Source organism: Phragmites australis, chromosome 12 (genome assembly GCF_958298935.1).
Source record: "Phragmites australis chromosome 12, lpPhrAust1.1, whole genome shotgun sequence".
Classification (NCBI taxonomy): domain Eukaryota; kingdom Viridiplantae; phylum Streptophyta; class Magnoliopsida; order Poales; family Poaceae; genus Phragmites; species Phragmites australis.
In genome coordinates this window covers 5,456,512-5,479,680 of record NC_084932.1, presented here as the reverse complement: position 1 = coordinate 5,479,680, position 23,169 = coordinate 5,456,512, and the positions used below count along the sequence as shown (strand labels likewise).

Genomic DNA, 23,169 nt, shown 5'->3' with positions numbered 1-23,169 from the left:
TCATGTAACGAGATGTTCCATCCACCTTAGCTCCATGTATTCATCTCGGATGTCATCTGACACGTACTTCAACCATCTAATTACCTATTCATTAGCATTGTGAATATAGGTGGTAGACCGGCAGCGAGGTAGACATAGCCGGGGTGGTGCGGTGGTGCAAGTAGCGACTTGAGGAGAGGCAGAGGCAAGGTAGACATGGTTGGAGAGGAGCGGTTGTGCAGGTGCGACTTGAGGTGGTGGTATTAGTGAAGAATATAAGCAGATTATGAAGTCTGCGAGTAGCACTTGCACTCTGGAGTTCCGATATGGAAATGCGGCTCTAGCAACTTGAGGTCAAAGGGGAAGCAGGCAACCAAGAACAAACTAAGAGAAAGAAAGCTTGGGTTGGAAACAGAAGTTCACCCTCCCAGTTAAATCTGTGAAGCTGGGGTGAATGGAACTGTTTGCCATGTAAGCACACTCAAAGGTTCAATCCTTAAACATGGTGCAAACTAAAAAATTATCGTAAAAATATAGTTCAAAGTGACATATATTGTTAAATATGGTTCAAAGTTCACCAAGTGCACTAATATATGGTACAAAGTGAAATTTCCTCTCTTTTTTTTTGTTCTCTTGTGTCAAGAATGTTCCCAGCCTTATCTGCATATCTGAACATTTTGCTCCAGCCTTTGATTTGTTTGGTCTTTTTTCTGGAGTTTTGATGGGACTATTTAGTGTCCCAGTACAAATTGTGGTGACCATGATTTGGTGGCCTTTTAGTAGTATATACTCTCTACTTATATATAATTGCAAGAAATTGTATGCAAGAATACAACTGGAGTGTACTAGTCACTGCTGAAGCCAACCCAGGTGAAGCGTAACATCTTTTTTATTCAATGAAAGAGGCATTATCAACATTGTCTGCACGAAGCATGTCAGGCGAGAAACCGTACATAACAATTTCATTTTATTATAAGCAGGAGAAACACACAAGTTTCGTATCTCTCATGCGCCTTTCTTACACTTCTTTATTTTTGTCAGTCGTCTTCTGCACCTTCATCAATCTTCCACCCCTTCAGGTTACTGCAAACTTCATTCAGATGCGCGAAACGATCGCAGATTTAGACTTGGGCATTTCACACGCTAGCTGCGTCCATGTGATCCGCATCTTCTCATTGTCGTAAATCACAAGTTGATCCTGCATTGTGATGTCTGGAAAACAGAAGATACAATGGAAAAAATATTTTTACAGAGATGTATGTCTGAACTTTGAACATTGTATGTCGGAATCGAGCACTGTATGTATGAACTTTTTACCTCCAATTAAGTATGTATCCAAGTGTTTCATCCCAAGCATGCATTTCCATTTTTCTGGCATAAACAGGGAAGCAAAGGCATGCCAGTCATTTTCCTTTTCTTCGGCGACTTATTGTTCACCGCTGGTATGCAATTGAGTCTCGAATGCTTACAGTGATAATGAGGTAGATTTCAGGAGGGATCTTCATGGTGGCCCCATTGTCAAATTTCAAAGATATCACTGATTTGAATTCCTTCTTGAGGTCGTCCAACAAGTTGAATGGCCTATGCCCTTTCCAGCATTGATGCAGAGTCAGCTCAGGATCGTCCACCGCTCTGAGTGATTTGCTGATAGAGGCTTCTAGCTGCAAGATCATCCAAATGTCATGAATTTTGTGAAACAATGTCTGATCACGATACCTGGGGGCATTCAGGATGCATTGCGATTTGGATCCTACTGCAGAAACGAGTCGAGAATATAGATGGTTAGGCAAGTGAGTGTAGGTTCTGCCACTGTCAAGGACCACCACCACCTTTGCGCCTATCGACTTTCTATCCAAGTGCATAGTTGCCCGGCCTGGTGAGTAGTGATCATGTATCCTGGGAATAAAATGTTATGCAATTGTGTGAAACCCAAATTAAAATAAAAGAAAGATCAATCATAGTATTCTCTAACTTATTTACAGGTTTTCATTCTGAGATTGGCAACTAGAATGGGTGCAGGAACCAACAATGTTTCCTGTAAAGTGGTGAGTATGAATCCTGGAAATACAATGATACGCAGTAGTGCAGGAATCAACCAACGAAATTGAGAACAACATGGTTGCAATTTAGTCAGATCATTGTTGCGAACAAGCAAGAACCTGATCGGCAATTGTGCTTACCTGGATGTTTTTGGAGCCATGGGGATCCAGTCTAGGGGCGAAGAGGGCACAGTCTCTTCCCCAATGGAGAGGTAGCCCCCTCCTTTCCTGCTGAGGCAATGGCCAATCACTCTCTTTGTGATGATCTTGTGGTGCTTGAGCTGCGAGACCAGATCTACCGAGCCCCTCCCAAGCCCAAGGATGCCGGCCATCGACAGGCGTCTCCTTCTTGGGGTCACCCTCCTGGTCATACCCACAGCTACGCAGACAAAAGTAACAACCGTCCTGAACAAATTCGATCAGTGGGCAGTGATCGTGTAATGAGGTGTTGCGTGCCGGATGGCCGGGTGGGTGTTGCCCGTAGGGAGAGAGAACTTGTCACGGAGCAGCACGCCGAGAGACGATGATCCGTCTAGGTAATGTATTACGTAGTCGCATTGCTGTGGTGCTTGGCAGTCCTTGGTTGTACCCAGGTCTCGGTGCACTGCGTCGCAGAGGGAGTCCGCAATGGAACGAGCTTCTTCGGTGTTGGTCGGTACAGTGGGTGTGGCACCTGTGACAATGATCACCGAGACAGCATCTAAGAGCCAGAGCTCAATAAAAAAAAAAACACGGCGACATCGTACGAGTTAGTAGCATATGATTTGTTATGATTCATTGTAATCTGCCTGATACCATTTGGTCTTGTCTCTAAAATTGACTTACGATCCAAGTCATGTATTCTGTATAAATATATCCACAAGGTTCAATACAACATCCATAATTATTGCAGTATAATCATCTTTCTACATGGTATTAGGCTGGCGCCGTTCCTGAGCCATCATCTCAACAGCTTCCACCTTGCCGCCCTTAGGAGATGATCTAATCTTCATGATCTCTTCTCAGGGCTATGCAACCCATAGTTTAGTTTTATCGCCAATCCATATATCAACCACTACGTAGAGTTTTCCCTAGTTATATTTAGACTGAATTTTCTCTATTTTTTTTTTTATCATATATCGGTTTGCATCGCCCTACCGATCCATCAATGCTCCTCCACTCTGGACTTCCCCGCCTTGACATCTATCTCTCCAATGTCTCCTCTCCTTCGATGATGGCATGGTGTGATGTGATGCTCTCGTCAACATGGCCCCTCTTCCGCAATTGTCCGAGTTACCCGTCTACACATCATCATCATGTCAGATCATTGTTATCATCCCGTCACCTGTGAGCACAAGCCTCGCACCAAAGAAAGAACTTGCATGCACAAGACTTGGAACAATCTTCCAAGGAGGAAAACTAATGGAACTAATGAAGGAGCTATATGCCGATTTGCTTGAATACAATCCCGAACTAGAGAGCCTCCAAATATGCTGATCACACATACCTTGTTGCAAAACAACTGATCCTAGTAATTCGATATTCCACCAGAGCATTGACAAAGAGAGACCCTTTTAAATCCGACACCCACTGGCGTTGTACCAAAGCCAGACTCATAGTCCTTCAATTAATCACTCGCCGGGGGACAATGGAGGAAAGATTAGGAGCCAATTCCGTAATGGACCTACCCTACAACCACTTGTCTGGCCAAAACAAAGTGTTTGTGCCATCTCCAACTATCATCACTATGGCTATATCAAATAGGGCCAATGCAATGCGAGGGATTTGAAACTTCAAACCAGCCCATGGCCGATAAAGTTCAATCTTGCGCAACCACAGCCATCTAATACGAAGAGCCCAATCGTGTTCAAATCTAGAATTCCCAATCTGCCAAACTAAATTGGATGGCAAACCCAATTCCAAGAAACTAAACAATTGCACCATTGACCTACTCATCACAGCCTTCAACAGAAAGCCTCTTCGTCTTTTGTCAATAGCTCTGAGAACCCATTTGGGAAGATCCAATGCAATCATAGTAAATAGGCGTTGCGGAGAGGACCACCTGGACCATAACCAGTCGGTCAACCCAGTTCATCAGGGATGATTTCCATCCTGGAAAATGGTCCAACACTTTGTCAATCAATGGTTGCAACTCCGCTTTAGTAGGCCTCTTAAACGAGAGTGGAAGTTCCAGATAAATGCATAGGAAACTTTTAACCTCACACTGAAGCTGATCTCTTACAATTGTCATATGAACCTCCTGACAACGAATAGGAGTGACCGAGCATTTAAGGATATTGGGCCTCATACCCAAAGCTTCACCAAAGAGATGCAGCAATTGTTTGGTCAAGGCAAGATCATTAACCGTAGGATGAGGAAATAGCACCACATCATCCGTCTAAAGAGAAGTCCTATGCTAATGTCCAGAAACTACAAGAGGTAGCAAAAGACCATCCAAACAGGCTCGACTAAACAAGGAATTCATAATGTCCATTACTAGTATAAACAACATAGGTGAGAGGGGATCACCTTGCCTAAGACCACAACGATGAAGAATAGCCTCACCAGGAACACCATTAAGCAATACTCAAGTGGATGCAGTGGGCAACAAACAGCATAAAACGTTGCACCAATGATGATTGAAACACACAAATCGAAGCACCTCTAACAAGAAAGGCCAAGAAACCGAATCAAAATCCTTAGATGTATCCAATTTAAGAAGGATATGTGGTTCATTCCGCTTATGCAAGCACCTCGTGAGCTGCTGCATAGAAAAAAAGTATTCTAGATACATCGGCCTTGGACAAAGGCACTTTGATTAGAGGAGACCATGGAAGAGAGTCTTGGAGCTAGACGATTAGCTAAGATTTTTGCAAGAAGCTTCACGAAGCTATGAATGAGACATATGGAACGATAATCATTGACCTGTATGGCATCAGGTTTCTTCGGCAAAATAGTAAGAAAGGTCGTGTTCAAGAGCTTGAACTTAGAGATATGTCCCTGCTGCACCACCAACAAAGCTCTCATCACATCACACTTGATAATATGTCAACGAGATTTGTAAAAATAGCTTGCGAAACCATCCAGACCTGGAGCCTTGTCTTGAGGGAGCTCCTTAATTGTTGCCCAGACTTCATCCTCGAAAAAGAGAGTATCCTAGGAACTTAAATCATGATACTACGAATGGAAATCTTGGAGATTTAGAGTTGCACTCCCTTTGCTTAGCAGCACCCAGAAGACTGGAATAGAAATCGAAGACAACTGAATGCTTCTCCTCTTGGTCAATGATAATATGATCATCCACCTATAGCTTGGCAATAAAGTTCTTCCTTTTTCAGAACGTAGTCCGTTGATGGAAAAAATATGTATTTGCATCGCTGTCCTTAAGGTACAGAATCCGTAAGCGCAAACGAGCAATAGTTCACTCAAGAGAGGCCAAACCAAGGCATATATGCTTCAATTTCTAATGCAATCAGTCTTCCTCAAGCGAAAGAAGATGAGAATCCCCAGCAATCTCAAGACGATGAATGATTTCTGTAGCCATGGAGAGCTGAACCTTAACATTACCAATTCGTTTTTGGCTCCAACTCTGCATAGACCTTCTGAGACCTCAACTTGATGAACATTTTCTCAACTGGGTAGATATCAGCAACAGGAGCACTCCAGCATCCCTGCACAACTTCCTAGGAGCCCTAAAATTTAGGCCAGAAGCTTTCAAAAAATAAAACGACATTTACCATGAGTATAAACCTTCAGCTCGAATCAAAGGACAATCGTCTGAGACAATCAGACAACCAACACCGAGCTTTGCAGGATAGAGTCCAAGAACATCTCTTCCCAATCCAAGGAGCAGAATACCCGATCGAGCTTGACCAAAGTAGGAGAGACCCATTAATTTGACCAAGTATACTTGCGGGCAAGAAGAGGAATCTCCTTTATTTCCGTATCATCAATCAAACAGCAAAATTGGGCCATCATGGCATGATTCAAATTCGCATTGTTCTTATACGCCACTTGATAGATAAGATTGAAATTCCCAACCACCAACCAAGGCCCATCACAAAGTGCACGAATTACGTAGCTCTTGCAGAAAGGCCAAAATTGCATCATCATCCTGTGGGATCATAGACCCTGTGAACCACCATTTGTGACCATCAATTCCAGCATAGAGAATAGAAACTGAAAAAGAATCCACCCGGGAACAAAGGACCTGACAATTGGTGCTCTTCCACGCAATCAGAACACCACCCCTCGAGCCATCCACAGGCATGGCAACAAATTGATCGAAATAAGAGGAGAGTGTATCAAGCAAAATTTGATGAGACATCGAAGCAACCTTATTCTCTTGGAGACAAACGATATCACCCTTGGAAGAGAGCACGACCTCACTAATAGAATCACACCTAGAGGCCATATTAAGACCTCGGGCATTCCAAATCAGAATGGTAGACATACTCATGGGGAACAAACCATAAACGACCAGTAAAAGCGATCAACAAGCATCTTCCCTAGCTCAAAGACAACAGATTGTCGGCCGAATGAACCTGACCATCCTCGTTAGAAGTCCAGCCAAAGATGGTAGCCAGGGCAGAAAGCTGGAAAGTGGTTAAGGGGCTATCAAACAACTTGCAATACCCATCTTGAGCCTTTTGATCGACACACACATTGTTCGGCAACAAGCCAAGACATTTCATCACACGCTTCTAAGCATCCAAGATCATAAGCCCTGGAGAGCAAGGGGCCACCCCCGCCACCTGCCTGCTGCGCCTTGGAACCAATCCCAATGAAATTCCTTTCTTCCTTCGCTTATGAATAACTGGCAACGGTAGAAGAGGGTCCAGCGGCATACACATCTTTAGATGAAAGAGTGCGAGCTCAACCCGTCAGGAGTACCTGGTGAGGATGAGGAATTGGTGGCTCCCAGGGAGGTCTGCTGAACAGCCGGGCGATGATGCCTTGAGTAAACCAACAAAGGTTTGTCGAACGTCTGAAGATCCAAGAGGCGCAGGAGGCGCAGGAGTGACAACATCAGATCCAAGCACGTCCGAGGACACCGAAACAAGGGCCTCCACAACTAGGCCGGCCACAGGAGTCACAAGGGACCTCTCATCACAACAAATCCCAACATCACGGCCAAGCCCATCAAAATTAGCCAACACCGCTGCAGAAGGCCCATCGTGAACTAAGCCAGCATCCGCCGGCAAGGGGACAGGAGTGGCAATAAGATCACCCTCGGTCCATCGTGGACGAAGGGGGCACGATCTCTGGGAAGGAATGCTGACCGAGCCAACATTGAAGAGGGAAACGTTTCCCAGACCCCCCAGCGCAGCGCCTCAGGCAGTCTCCAGCGGCGGCACGACGACATGGGGTTTCAACAAACGTATCGGCTCCCCCGCTGCCTGCATGGAAGCCATATGGCGTCCCCCAGGAGGAGGAGGAGGCCCCAGCCTGGACAGCGTGGAGATGCGGCCGCCACCGGCGACTCCAGTGATCGGAGAACCTCCGTGCGGTGAAGAACCCGACGAAGGGTCGAGGAAACGACGTCGACGCCGATCAACACCACTATCATCATCATCTGAGGGAGGGACATCCTCGAACACAGCAATGTCTTTCACGAAGATATCAATCGGGTAGATCAAGGCTCTCTTCACCAATGGGCCATCCTCAACCGTAGGAGCTGGCGGTTCATGGCGGGAAGGACTCCGGCCGGGAACACCAGGCCGAAAGACAAAATGAGGAGAGGTCCGATCGAGCCACTGTCAAAGGATGCAAGCGTTGAATCCAGGAGAACGGACTGAGAAGCTGTTTCGCCATTGACAGATTCCACGCGTGCGTCGAAACACCACGGACCTCAAGCTCAACCAAGAATCACAGAGAACCACCGGAAGAATGAGCCTGCCTAGTCCACCTTTTGAAGATCAGCCTGAAGAACGGCGTGCGAACAGGCATCCCGCCATTCAAGTATTCAACATCCTCTCAACCGACGACTCATCAGGAAGAACAAGCAAATAGTCTTTAGGCATTGAACGATGAATGGAAAAAGCATCAGCATCGAAGTTGAACTTGTTCGTGATTTCAGCCACCACCTCACGAGAAGATATAGCCAGCCCATTACTGATCACAGAAACGAACACGGCGCGATGGAGATCCTCCTCAGCACGTGCAATGCTCTCAGACCAGTCCAGGACGCAGACCCTTCTGGAGGGGAGATCCTCAGACGAAGGAGCAAGAGTCGCGGACGAGGCGAGCACTGGAGAACGATCTCTGGAATGTCGATCCTCCATAGAAGGATGTGGAGGCGGGACTGGAGCTCCAGTGCCGGAGGAGGAGCGCCTCCTACGAAGACGCGAGCTCCCGAGCGGATCCGAAGGAGGCAGAGCGACCTGAGAAGACGGTGCCGCAGCCGATAAGGCCGAAGAGACCACGGCGTCACGATAGGAAGGCAGGACAGATACATGCAGACGAGACCTACAAGACTCGGGGAGGATCGACGAACTCGAGTCTTGCCAACGGAGAGCCTTGGACCTGCCTGCCGGAAGAAAAGACCACGCCGACGGGGACAACGGGGATGAAGGAGCCGGCGCCGAGGAAGGGGAGAGGACCGGCACCACGGGCACGGACCCAGCAGTGGACGCCGGGGCAGGAGCAGCCACCGGCGAGGAGCAACGAGCAGAAGTGGAGGAGCAACGAGCGGCAGTGGCACCGGAAGGGCAAGGAAGAGGAGGGGAATTGGCAAGGACGCCCGGAGGGCAAGGGAGCGGAACGGTCCATCTCTTTCCCGTGCTCGCTGTGAATCACTCTCTAGTTTTAGATATAAGATTAGTTAGTTTAGATTGTTAGAATCGGTTTTTATATAAAAAAGTATAACATCCATTATATTTAAGTAAGAGAAATCAAAGAATCAATCTAGTTCTCGATCCTCTTCTTCTAAGTCTCTCTCGATATTTTATCTCCTCAATCTATAGTCTAATCCCTCCCTTAGCAGCTGATGCCGCTCGGCTATCCTTCTAGAAGGTGTTTATTTTAATACAGTGCATCTACCGATTTGCAATTTTGTTTATGTTCTGAATGTTGTACGTTGGCTTGAGCACTAGGGGATAAGGATCCACCTACTATCTGTTTTCAAATATCTAGCACAAATATATGGTAAATGGGTAGTGATAATGTGTATGGCTCATTAGTCTTTTTCTCCCATCTGCTCTAATTTTTCACATTTCCTACACAAGCTCTCCAATAGTCTGGAAACATATTCACGTGTAAACGAATAGTATGAATGTGCAAACACAACAAAACAACAACCAAAAAGCGACCACAAGAGCCAACAGGGAGAGAACAGCAACAGCACCACTCCGGAGTGGCTCGCAAGATCCGACGACTCAAAGCGGCTACACGTAACCTTGAAGGCCGAGGACAGAAGAGTTTGTACATAACTTTATTTTTATTATTGCAATGAAATAAGCTGCTCTCATGCCCATATTTCAAAAATGGAAATCAAGAGGAACTTCAAGTAAGTTGCATGCGGAGAACAACTCAGGCCAGTCTTATAAATTATGGAGTCCATCTCGTTATGAACAGGAGGAGCATACACCCTCAGTTCGTAACTTCCTATCTGCCTCTCTAAATTTCGCTCCTATAATCTCCCATTCCCCTGATATGTTAATACAAACATTATTTGGATGGTAATAAGCTGGCACTCTTCAGTTACTAAACTGATCATACCGGGGAGTTGAGGACAGCAGTAATTTCCCCCAGCTCCATCAACACTACAGCCAATGTTCGGATAGGTGGAAATGAATTTAAGCGTTGATGGTTCAAGTATGAGAAACGATCATGGAAGGAAAGACATACTCCCTTGATCATAAATACATATCGCTTTGGAAAAGATTCGATCAAACTTTTAAAACTTTGACTATCAATAGTTTTTAAAATATTTAGTTCGAAAACCTTAAAATTATATGTGTAGATTCTTCTTGAAAATGCTTTTATAATATCGCAAATTCAATGGATTTTATATATATTCTAATAGAAAATAGTGACCAAAGCTATGACTTGGAGACCGTGTCTTATCCAAAATGACATATATTTATGACCAGAGGAAGCAATAGACTTGGTGCTCCTAGTGCATGCTCCACGCACCCATCCAAGCTGCATTCTTTCATTATCATATATCACCATCTGATCCTGCATTGTAATGTCTACAAAAGGAAAGAACAAGGGCAGTTATTACACAAAGATACATTGTATCAAATTTCAGAAACTGGGTACTGTAAGCCTGAACTTTGTACCTCCTATTACGTTGAAACTCAGTTTAGCCGCCGATCCGTCAAGGATGCCCAAGCACACATTCCCATTTTTCTGTCAGAAACATGAAGAGACATTTTAGCCATAAAATTTTGTGGTTCACTGCTGGTAGTCATTTGAGTATCAAGCGTTTACAGTGACAATGAGGTAATTTTCAGGAGGGATCTCCATGACGGCATTCTTGCCATTAGCAAAGCTCAGAAACAGCGACTTGAATTCCTTTTTGACGTCAAACACAGATTTGAATGGCTTCTGCCCTTTCCAGCACAGAGGCAAACTGGGATCTGACACTTGTTTAAGTGATTTGCTGATACCACCTTTGAGCTGCAAGGTTAGCATATCATTAGTTCAGTGTTTCTTTCTTATGGAAATTAAAATGCATTATGGTCGAAATATACCGCAGAAACAACAGTTTGGTATGGCTGGGCAACAAAGTAGGTATAGGTGCTACCACTGTCAAATACCACCTCCATTGGCTTTACACCTAGGGAACGTCTATCGAAGTACAGTGTTGCTGAGCCAGGTGAGTAGTAGTTCCTGGAGAAACAATGTCGTTGAATGTGAAAAAAGTGAAAAGAAAAAAGCTTAGTGATGGTCTTCTGTTATTTACAATTACAGGTCACTGATATATATGAATCCTAAATACTCACATTCAATTTGAGAGGTACACCTAGTCCGAGTTTGTAGATTTTAACAATTTAGGATGTTTACCTTTGAAGCATGTTCATTGACTTCATAGATTGTTGTAAAAAATCTAAAAGTAGACTGAAAACGATAAACGAAGTAGCAATTGTTTGTAAGAACCGTTAATGGGTTGTCTTGTAAATTTGATGTGGAAACTTGTCTTTCTGTGATCACAAAGCACAAAAATGTAGTAACTTCCATCAAAATTTATTGATGTCAACATGAGTGCAATATTTAAGTTTAGCCTTTGCAATTTATCACGATACAAACCTTCAGTGGTGATCAGGAAATCAACGAAATACCAACAAGGACTAATAGTTGGACCTAGAACAAACCCAAGATAGGCAGTTGACACCAAAAAGAGAAAAATACTGATAGTGCAATTCGTAAACAAAAATAGAAAGTATCATTAATTGAAAAATTGAAGTGCATTAACCTTAAAACTGTGTCGTTACAGAGAGCTAAGAAAATTGCAAAAATCAAACACTGAAATGGACAGCTATACCTTTATCTGTTCATATTACAAGCAAGCAACATCCATGATGAATATAATGCAATACGAAACAAACTCCACAGATGATAGTGCTTACCCGGATGTGCTCTGAGTCATGGGCACCCAAGTTACACGTGAAGTAGGCACCATATCATCCCCAAAGAAGAGGAGCCCCCCTCCGTTCGTGCTGAGGCAATGGCCAAGAATGTTCTTGGTGATCCCTTGCTGCTTGAGCTGTGAAAGCAGGCTAACCGATCCCCTCCCAAGCCCAAGCAGGCCGTCTGTCGCTGCTTGTGTCGCGCCATTTTTGCCCACTTGCTGGTCATAACCACAGCTGTGCAAACAATAGCAACCATCAACAACTGAATCCAGTGGCAGTTATCAGCAAATGTTTCACTTAAGTGTTATACCCAAAGGTGAGGCTGGGACGAACGTTGGATGAATTCCTCAGAGGCAGCAAGAAGTTATCGGTAATAAGCACACCTTGAGAAGATGCACTGTCTGTGTACTTTATTTGATAGTCGCATTGTTGTGGTGAGGAGCACTTCTGATTAGAGCCCTGTCCATTGTGCAGGGAAGTGCAGAGTGAATCTTTACATGGCACAATCTTGTTCTTTGTTGGCCGATACAACGGATGTGGCACCTGCAACAGCCATCAGGAAGACAACATCAAGGACCATGCCAAGATTCTACATTTCTAACAAAACCTAGGACTAGAGATAGAGATAAAGTCGTCACCATTAAACGTTAGATTAGGATTGGTGTAACTGATGCAAACCAAGCAAGGAAAGATGAAACACAAATCTTGAATTGGAGAAGTCAGTCAATGTGGGGTATTTGAAGCAAAAGTGATACTAATTCTTGGTTCAAACCTACCGGCAAACTTTGAATACAAAGGCAAGTCAAATTTACACCAGAAACATGTTTGGTACAAAAAAAAAACAACTTGGACAGAAAAGAATAACATGGTTTTTTTTTCAACGTAGGCACAGAGTTCAGTTCTGGCATGAATGAATACCATAACCCATTGGGTTTTTGGGACAAAATAGTGCATCCAGTAACAAAAGACTGGAGCTATGATGCAATTCTTAGCGATCAATGTGTAACACTGAGTCAATTGTACCTTGTTGCAACTCTGACAAGGTGCGTCGCACTGCAGCCAGGTGAGATCGCTGCCTGTGTCCACGTCCAGGAAGTACGGCTTCGCTGGGTCCCCAATGTTCATCGTGACATAGTAGTGGCTGCAGAGGAACAGCAAAATGTCAAGCACTACTGCACAGAAGTGGATGTACAAAACTTGCACAGAATTGTGTGGTAAAATAGCAATCCACGCAGAACTTGGTCATTGTCCTGAACGAGCCGAATTGCAGGGACAAAGAGCAAGATATCAAGAAGGCAACAACCTGGGAATAGTATCTGTTGCATTGTGCATAACAAAAGGATGATTTTTAGCTATCCCAAATGCAACATAACAAGTAGGAGGAGTATCTGTTGCATTTTTGCGAGGAGAAAGCATGCGCTTGCATTAACACTTGATTAGAAATCGAAACTATTGACCAAAATCACAATAATGTGAAGGCGAACAATGCAAAAGGAGAAAAGAAAGCTCACTGGATTGTACAAACAAGAAAGGAGCGAAGAGTCAAAATAAGAATTTTGTAATTCGGCCGGCGACTTGGTCGAACCAAGAACAATTAACGCCCGCACCACAACGGAGACGGAAAATTGCATTCGCGAGAAAGAAATCAATCAGCAAACCGAAGGCGCTACCAAACTTGACCAAGGGGAGGAAGGGGGGGGGGGGGAGGTCGGGTACCCTGTGGGGTAGACGTCGCCCTGAAGCTGGAACACGGCGGTGGACGACGACGACGGCGTGGGCCTCGCCGGCGTGGCGGCGCGCGACGGAGTGGCCGCAAACGGGAGGAGCAGGAGCAAGAGGCCGGCGAGAGGGACCCACCTGGCAGCGGCCATGGCGAGGAAGGGGGAGCAGCGTGGACGCCTGGACCGGCCTGTGTTTTTCTTCCCCCCTTCCTCTGTTTCTTGATGAGGTGAGAAGAATGAGACGAAACGCGAGCGGGAGCTGGGTATTTTATAGGACCGAGCTTCACTGACTTTAACGTTATCTGGATTTGTCCCTGATATATGGCACTATAAGTTGCCGATTTCATATATCAATAAAAAAGTTATGGTGATATTAAAATTAGAGTGTGTTTGGTTCAGAAGATAGGGAGGGATAGGAGGGGGTGATCACTGGTTTTGTGGTGTTTGGTTCGAGGTTAGATCATCCCTCCTAATGAATATTTTCTCAATACGCTAGATGAAACCATCCCTTTAAAATAGTGAGACAAAACCATCCACCTTTATTTATTAGTAAAATAATTAGTGATATTAGTACTTTGTATTACTAATTAATATATATTACTATGAGGTTAGAGTTTGTAAGTGTTAATGTGCTAATTAGTGATAATTAATGAGCTAATTAGAGTATGATTAGAGTTTATTAGCATATTTTATTGTTAATTAGTAATGATTATGGAAAGAGTAATATTAATACGTGTAAATACAATTTGATTAGTATATTATTAATAATTATTATTTAAAATTAAAAGATATAATTAGTTGATGATTCTCACTCCATCGTTCTCGTCTCTTAAAAAAAAGCGACTCATTCCATCCATCCAATCAAACAAAAAAAGAATCATCTCATCTTAAAAACAAGAATGACTCTATCCCATCCATCTTTTCCTCCTAACCAAATACACCCTATTTTATATGGGACCAGCAGAGCAGATCACGTGGACTTTGGAAGCTGCTCTGCAATTTCTTTTTCTTTTCTCTCTTTTCCTTCTCTATCTCTCTCTGAGTTTTGGATTTTGTGCTTTGGTGTGTGTCTTTTCTTTCTTTGAGAATATTGGGTGTTGGAATTTCTTATAGGCTGTGAAACCTAGTACAACAATTAGAATTTCATGCGTCCCATGGGAACTACACTATTTGAGTTTTTATTGATGTGTTAGGAACCGAGTATTAGGGCCCGGAAAAGTTTGGAACTTGTTCAAAAGTTTATGGTTAAACTACTTACAAATTTTTCCGATGAAGTACTTGCCCAAACACTTAAAAAAGTAAACTGCTGTTTTTATTTCCCAATTATTGAATTGCAAATCAGGTCTTAATGCTCGTACTTTTTAATATCTTATAAGGTTTTCCACTTTGGAAAATGCCAAGTTAGAGCTACATATCTGATCCCGTCCTGTGGAACTTTAAATTTCTTTTTTTTTGGGCAACAGATAATGCTAGTGAAAAGAAGGTGGTGAGATGAAATTGCTGAAATTCTCCTGGTGACATTTCAATGTAGCATTATCTTGACTACATAGTTCAACACAGGACATAAAATGACGTACCGTCTTCTTGCATGGTTGGTGAGCTATAACTACCACTCCAGCAGCCCACAAATTTCAACAGATTATCCAGCTCGTACGAGACCGCGTTTGGACAGTTACGTTTGTTTGCTGCAGAAAAGACCGACGACTTTGAGCTGATCGAGAATTGAGTCAACATCGTGTGTTCGTGTTAATAAAACATTTAAAAAAAATGAAGAACGTGTTTGTTAGGTGTAGCTAATGGGGCAGGAGCCGCGTTAAGCAATCGAAGCTTCGAGATCAACGTTGGTCTAGTAGTCAGTCTCAATATTCTTGCGTTCTCGGACGGTGGCTAACTGGCTATCTTCCATTTGAGGCCCGTAGGTCATATCATAGTCCAGTGTTTCTTGTTTACTAACGTGGTTTTCATATGTTTGGATGAGACGGTTTAATCTGTTCTACTTCCTGGTCCATAGTTAACGTGTGGAAAAAGGCTTCTCAAAATACAAGACCTGCATTACTTAAGCGAAGTTGCTGTACATCAGTACATCGCTTGAGTAGAATATTTAGAACATCGCTCAAATTTAACGTGCTAAGGGGTTGTTCGTTTGAGTTTCTGCAAACAGTCTATTTTTGTTAATTTCTGGTTGTGGTTTCTGAAGCAAAAGTAGTATAGAAGCTAGAAGCAGTCTTTTCTACTACTGGTAGAAGCTCAAATAAATAGGATCTAAGAAGGAAGCCAGCAAAAATAGTCTGTTTATTTGAGCTTCTGGTTTTTGTGAAACAAAAACCCAAATAAACAGGACCTTAGGGTGTTTCTATTTAGAAACAGGAGAATCCCTACCAAACGAGTAGTTTGGTTTCTGATTCCTATAAGAAACCAAAATATTTTTTTTGTTTTTTTACTAGGAAAAGAATCACTCAAAATGGTGTTTCTTAATAGAATCATCTCCTCCTCTCATATACAATATTCAGGAATCCGAATCTACTTAACTAGCCAAACAATTACACAAATTGATTTCAATTCACTGTAGAAATGTTTCTAAGGAGAAACCCAATCCGAAATGTTTCTAGAAGAATCTAGAACTGTACCAAATAAAACCTAAATTTGCTAGAAGATTCGTGCCCCGGCTGATGGCGGCGGCAACTTCTATGGTGATTGTGACGACAATCCTTAAGTGGATAATGTTGATTCAGACTAATGTACAAGGTTGTTGTCATTATTTATGATGATATCCTTATTTCTACCACGGCAAAAGGGGCGACAGCCTAGGGCCCATGAAGTTTAAGGCCCTGACCCAAGTAGCCATACAGTATGAGTCAGACTTTGATTTGGTTTCTCCTATACTTTATGTATTAGTCTTTAGAATACTAGCTAATACACATAGATTTTGATAGAATAGTATCATAGTCATACTTTCATTAAGATTACAACATAAAAGTTTACTAATACAAAAGGTATTAATTCATAGGATTCATTACATTCACGACCGACCTGCCAAATCAAACAATGGCGGAAAAGATAGTGGCCCAATGCCACAGAATACATGGGTGTGAACGTAGCCTTAGACTTCTACTCATCATCCTCAAATTCAAAAAGGTCGAACCTTGGCTCCTCATCTATTCAACAAGCAAGAGTGAATATGAAAGGTACTCAGCAAACCACAATACTACTCAAGAAGTTGATAGATGCTTAAGGGATTAACAAAGATTGAGGCTATAAGGCACAGCTTTGAGCATAAAGCAAGTTTTGATGTAGATGATTAAGTGTGATATCCGGTTAAAAGCATGTCACTAACAACCTGAGCTTGAAGTCATAAATAAGGGTTTTTGACCCTGGGAGAAGCTATTCAATTCTCTGTAGTTCCCAACTTTTAGGCTAGTGGATACATAGTACTAAAGATACACTACTACAGAAAAAGTTATCATTGCCCCCTTTTCACTGCCAGTTCAAAAATAACTGGTTGTGGTTCTTACAAGAAAACTGACAATAAAAGCCTATCCGGCAAAAATCGATACTGATAATCAACTATCACAGCCGGTTCATATAACGAACCTATAGTGATTAGTATCACTACCAATTTTTTAATTGAACCGACAGTGATACTTGATTATCACTATCACTGTCGGTTCGTTATATGAACCGGTTGTGATAGTTGATTATCACTACGATTCTAGTCATGAACTAGCAGTGATAATAGAGGCATTATCACTGTCAATTTATAACTAGAACCAGCAGTGATAATTAACTATTACTGCTAGTTCAATTAAAAAATCGGCAGTGATACTAACACTGCCAGTTCATTATATGAAGTCAGATGGAGATAAAAAAAATTTATATAAAGTTCAATGGAGACAAACTTTATATGAAATTTGTAGAATTCGATGAGATCTACAATTTTGTAGTTGATAACTTTTTTATTTGAAGCCATATAGATGCCCAAATAATTGTCTAAACACTATCGAAGGAAAACCACAAACTGAACCACAAAGTAAATTATTGGATCTGGTGTAAAACTAATAGGAATGATTGAAAAAGCCACACACAGGGCCACAACATTGAAAACTGCAAATTCAAAGCTTTTTATTATGAGTTTGATAACTCGGATTGATGAAACGTCTGCGTAGCACTCACTTTCAGATGTAGCACTATGTCTCAAAAAAATTCAAGCAAATTAGAGAAGGTAAATTTTCGATCAAAAACTTCAGAGGTCTTGTCGAGAGTCTTCTGAGCCTTTTTGGGGGGGCCAAGAAAGGTACATGTGTAAACACATATATATTTTTTCATATACGCCTCCTCGTTAGCTTCGAAAGTAGATATCGAATGTCAAAATCAGACTCTGTATGCAAAAGTTATGACTGTTTTACCGAATGATGCATCGATTTGAGACAAACTGTTTCATACAGAGACGGATGGTGACAAACTTTATATGAAAATTGTAGATCTCGATGATATATACAATTTTGTATTTGACAACATTTTCACTTGAAGCAATCTATATACCCAAATAACTGTCCAAAGATTTGAGCAAGAAAGGTCAAAAGAATAAAATGTTCCATAGCCATCAGGTATGACTGTGAGGTGAAATAGTAAGGAAGCTTCGCCCGTGGGGTGAGATCATGGGTTCGACTCCCACAAACTGCACTGACACATAAATTGCTATATTTGAGTGAGAGCGACCATAGTAGTCACGGGGAGGGGGGTCGTCACAAGTCAAAAAAGCAGCAGGGGCCGCGGGGGTTTGTTCATCGAGGATCAGATGTGTGGCACCAAGAAGCCGCTTCCTTGACCAGAGTTTTTCGGATAGATGATCCTCCATAGACTTTGAGCTCCAAATAGCTAAACTTGTCGATTGATAAAGCATAAATTCACATAAAATAGCTTAACCTGTCGATTGTACCCCCACTGTGTTCTATCATATAACACAACATTCAAATGATAAAACACCTTATCAACCTCCAAAACCGTTGAAATGATAAAAACTCCTTTCTAATGCCAAAGCCTCAAGTTTGAAATGACAATTCCAAGCATAAACACCTCACGCCTCTTCAAAGTTCGACGAATAAGAACGATTTCTTCTGAGAATAAAAATGCAGTTGTTTCGCAAGCGACAAAAATGATCCTTACTGAGCTCGTGCAAGCTCTCCACTTGCGTGATGATGGCCGCGAACTTGTCTGAATCCGCTCTCGCCATCTCATCCCTCTCATCTATGCACACACATAACCAAGACACACAACCCTCTCAAATGTCAAATCACGTGCAACCCAACCAAAATCGAGAGAGTCGGGGGGCCAGGGCACAGAGAGAGAGAGAGAGAGGCCGCCTACCGCTGATGAGGTTCTTCACATCAAGGTACTGCTACCGCACGGTGGGGTCCAGAGCCTGATGCGCCACGGCGTGGGCCAGGTTGGCTACGAACACGCGCAATGACCGTGCGTACTACTCAGGGCCGGAGTACCGCTACCCGTACCGTCAAACGAACACTGTGAACTGCGCGCCTCTGGGAGCAGCCCCAACCTGGCGTGAGAGTCGTCGATCACCTGTCACGTGGATCTAGGTGGAGAGGGAGAGGAGATAGAGAGATAAGTGGTCGAGAGAGTGGATGAGAGTTGTGGGCACTGAAAATATCGGCGCACGGAGATGAGAAGGCCAGCGAATGTGAAGCCGATTGAACCAAAATTTCAGGTCCGCTCTAACATTAGTGCCGGGTCGAATTATAAACCGACACTGATAGTATTAGTGCCAGTTTGTGTTAAGAACATCACTGATACTGAGTATTAGTGTCTGTTCAACTCAGCTCAATCAATGATTGAGCGCGGGATGTTACGAACCGACACTGATACTTCATCAGTGCCAGTTCTGCCCTAACCGGCACTAATACTCAGCGCAGATGACTAGTTTTGTTGTAGTGGATGGAAATAAACTAGGGCTACCATGGGACATGGTAAGAAATTACTCAAGGCATGGCATAGTAAGATAGGTTATAACTACCACAAGTATTTGAATCAAAGCAAGTATAAAGCATGCAAGGGTATATCCTATTTTAAGTTCAGTGTTTTAGATTATGAAACATAGGTCCAACATGGTCAAGGAATTATGACTTCTCTTCCTCAAAATCCTTTTGTCCTTACTCATAGTCCGGATCTTCGGGTTCCTCGATAAACTCGTCTTCTTCTACAAAGTGCAATAAACGATGATATGTGACCTAAACTAAGGAAGAACCAAATTAACACCAAAAGGAAACCCAAATGAACCCTAATAACTACCAAACTAGCAAAGATAGATTATGAATTTAGATGAATTTAGGTAAAAGAATTGTCAAAATCCGAGTTGAAACGGTGAAGTTACTGGAATTTCGATCGAAGGATTAAATCAAGAAACTGAAAGGGGGAGGAACATTCATGGAATATCCCTCAGATTAATTTAATTTCAAAAAATGGAAAAGATATTTGATTGACAAATGGGTCCCACTGACTAGTCAAAGTCAAGGAGGAAGGTTGTAGATATATAAAGGCACGAGCTAAGTACTATGACAACTACTCATGGTGTCGAAAGGATTCATCCCATATGTACTCAACCCAAATTTTATATTCCTTATATCATAAGTGGTTCATGTATTTTTCTATTGATTTCTCTTCACGGGGAAGAATCAGCAGGGTGTCTTAGTATTTCATCTCTCTTATGCTCTTCGGTGTGCCATCACATCAATTTGACATGTCTTTTCTTTGTAAATAAATGCTTCAACCTAGGGATTAAAGGAAAATACCACACCACCTTAGCAGGCGATCTTTTCTTCTTACGCTTCACCTCGACATCATTGCTATCATTAAAGTCATTATCGTTGCACTTGTACCACGATGCTTTGCACACCGGACACACATCCAAGTCCGCATACTCTTTCCAATATAGGATACGATCATTTGAACATGCATGTATTTTTTTTTGTACTTCTAATATAATCTCAATGGGCAGACAACCTACTTGGCTTGTTACGTGGTTTCAAGCAACATATTTTTCTCTGGAAGCACGCCCCATAAGAAATGTAAAAACTCTATGAAGCTCTTATCAGTCCAACCATTGCTTGCCTTCAGTTGCAGTAGTGAAAATAGGGTATGCAACTTTGTGTGCTCCTTCTTGCAACCTAAGACAATAGTGTTTTAGAGTATTGTAGAATATGCTAAAACTTTTGAAAATGTCTTTACTAGTGTAGTCCTCCTCCCTAATATCTTATCTATATCATATTTGTCGTTGTTGATAAACTTATCTTAATTGGAAACATATCCGGCGTTAGCCGGTATATCGTTGTCTTCAACAATATTTTGCCCTTCCTATATAATCTCATATTCACTGTGCTCGGTCCAATAGGTATAGCTTGGCTTAAAACCCCTTCGAATCAAGTGAATGTATTTGTTCTGTGGTAGAAAACTATTTCTCGTTCTTGCAATGAACTCATGAACAACATATATAGTCTACATATTTATTTGACTTGTACTCCACAGCCGCTCTCAGAAAAGCAGTCACGCCGTTAATGAACTTTAGGGAGCAACGGTCCACATCATGCATCCATCTTTAGTCCATCTACAATTAATTATATCAAACTAAATTTTAGTAAATCAATAAATGATCACATAATGCTTTATTCACTCTTTAAAATCTATTAAAATAATAAACATCAAATAAGAATAGAATGCTAGATAATTAAAATTAATATACACAGGGGTAAATGCATTTAAAAGATCAATGTAACTATATAGGTTGTAAATCGTAGATTTTTCCATTTATTAATGAATTATATGAATTACTATGTATGATGCGAAGTTGGTATCGTCGGACAACTCTTGGATACAATGACCTTCCAATGATGATGCGAAGGAGGAGGAAGAAGCGGCATCTCGTAAATGTGCCCAAGAGGATGAGGATGAGAGGCTAGCTCGTGAGCTGTGCACTACAGAGGAGCAAGAAGCAGTATCCCATAAACGCGCCCAAGAGGAGGAGGACGAGAGGGTGGTCCGTTAGTGTGCTGCGAAGGAGGCCGAAGGCTCAAAACCTAGAGGCGTTCAGGCGTCAGACTTCGATGTCTTTGACATGCCGGCGAACCTAGAGCATAGGCGATGTTGCGGTCGATTAGGCGTTCCCGGGTCCTCCGCTCCACCACCATTTGCCCCCTGGCGTCCCCGGACGTACTCACGCCATCAATCGTTAGTTCAGGGATGTGGTCCTCGTCACGGGAGAGGTAGAGGGATACTAGACTGGCTCAACTCAACCGACTTTTCAGGGGGTGACTTGTAATATTGTGTGTTTGTCGATGTCTGACTTGTAATATGTGTTGATTACTATTTATTAATGAATGTGTTTTTATTATTGATTTACAGTAGATATATGTATCATTGTATACATGTATTGGGAGATAGACGGAGAGATTGAGGAGAGAGAGAGAGAGTATAGAGAGGACAGAGAGGAGGACCGTGGAGGGGGGAGAGGGAAAATATTGCCGGCTCAAACCTTCGGTCGGCAGTGATTCCAACAAATCCCTGCTAGTCGAAGGATACAGCCGGCAGTGATGCCAGAGAATCACTGTCGGCTGAATCATTTAGCCAGCAGTGATAGTCCCCTTCACTACCGGTCCACCGAACCAGCATTGGTAGAACTTGACTATCACTGCCCGTTGCCTACAACCGGCTCCAAAACTGGCAGTGAAGGGGTTTTCTGTAGTAGTATCTATCTAAAGTTCATATGAACAATCATAATTAAAAATGTAATTTTAATAATTAATCGCACAATATTTTATTAATTATCTAAACTCACTAAAGTAATTAACGAGAATTAAATATGTAATGCTACTTAATTAGAACTAAAGTATGCTCATACCTAGCTAATGTAAATTCATATAAATGATCTAGGTAACTCATCTATCTAGACAGCTATTAACCTAGCTATATTATTAATTATATGAACAATCTCAACAAAAAAAATCCCCCTTATGAGCTCATCCACCATAATCTACAATTGAACTAAGCAATCTTCATACATCTACAATAAGGTAATTGCAGTCTAGCTCCTTAAAAATTCATCACCATGGAACAACCACCTACTTTCAAAACCTAGAACAGTCTAGCAAGTAAAGCTAACTACAAATGAAAGGTAGATCAAGTTACTAACCTTGGAGCACCTAGAACGTGTGGATTCATCTAAATTTTGAAGCCTCCAAGCACCAAGTCGCCACAAATGGCCGCCGGCAGTGGAAGAATAGAACTCCTTCTATTTAGGTTGGATTGGGGAAGAGGATCACAAGCTTTTATATTATACAATTATCACTGCCGATTTGAAACAAAAGTCGGTTGTGATACTACATTATCACTGTCAGTTCACGTTACCAACCGACAATGATATATTTCTGTCGATTGGTAATATGAACCGAAAGTGATAAGTGGTATAACTGTCAGTTTATGTGACCTCAATGATTAATTGGTCGTTGAAGATTCTGAACCGATAATGATAGTCGGTCCTCTATTGAGGTTTCTGAAGTAGTATAAGTCTGAGAGGGTAATGAGAAGGCACGAATAACAAGGGGATTGTGTCAAGCCCTGTTGTGAGTTCATTGTAAGATTTTTGTTATTTATATTTGATTCTCTGAGTTATAGCCTTGCACCAATTTTCCAAAGATAATTTGGTTATCTATTTTAAGGACATCTTCCCAATATTGTATAGTACAAGTTCAACGTTCGAGGTGCTTTTGTTCCTTCTAAACCAATATTTACAATGTCACTCTTATACTCCCTTTTGGTAAGATGTGTATAAATCATTTGTGTGGAAGCCAAAAAGGAAAACAATTAAAC

The 23,169-nt window shown here is 42.2% G+C and overlaps 1 protein-coding gene across 1 annotated transcript; it reads right to left on the bottom strand.

Annotated features, from left to right (window-relative positions):
• Positions 1 to 9,415: 9,415 nt before the first annotated feature.
• Positions 9,416 to 13,572, bottom strand: LOC133886694 (aspartic proteinase Asp1-like). The gene is made up of 8 exons (XM_062326477.1): positions 13,292 to 13,572; positions 12,599 to 12,716; positions 11,886 to 12,118; positions 11,573 to 11,809; positions 10,697 to 10,835; positions 10,434 to 10,622; positions 10,283 to 10,352; positions 9,416 to 10,192 (listed from the first exon to the last, which is right to left on the bottom strand). The coding sequence occupies exons 1-8, from the start codon at positions 13,444 to 13,446 to the stop codon at positions 10,017 to 10,019; spliced, it is 1,317 nt and encodes a 438-aa protein (XP_062182461.1). The 5' UTR covers positions 13,447 to 13,572; the 3' UTR covers positions 9,416 to 10,016.
• Positions 13,573 to 23,169: the final 9,597 nt, after the last annotated feature.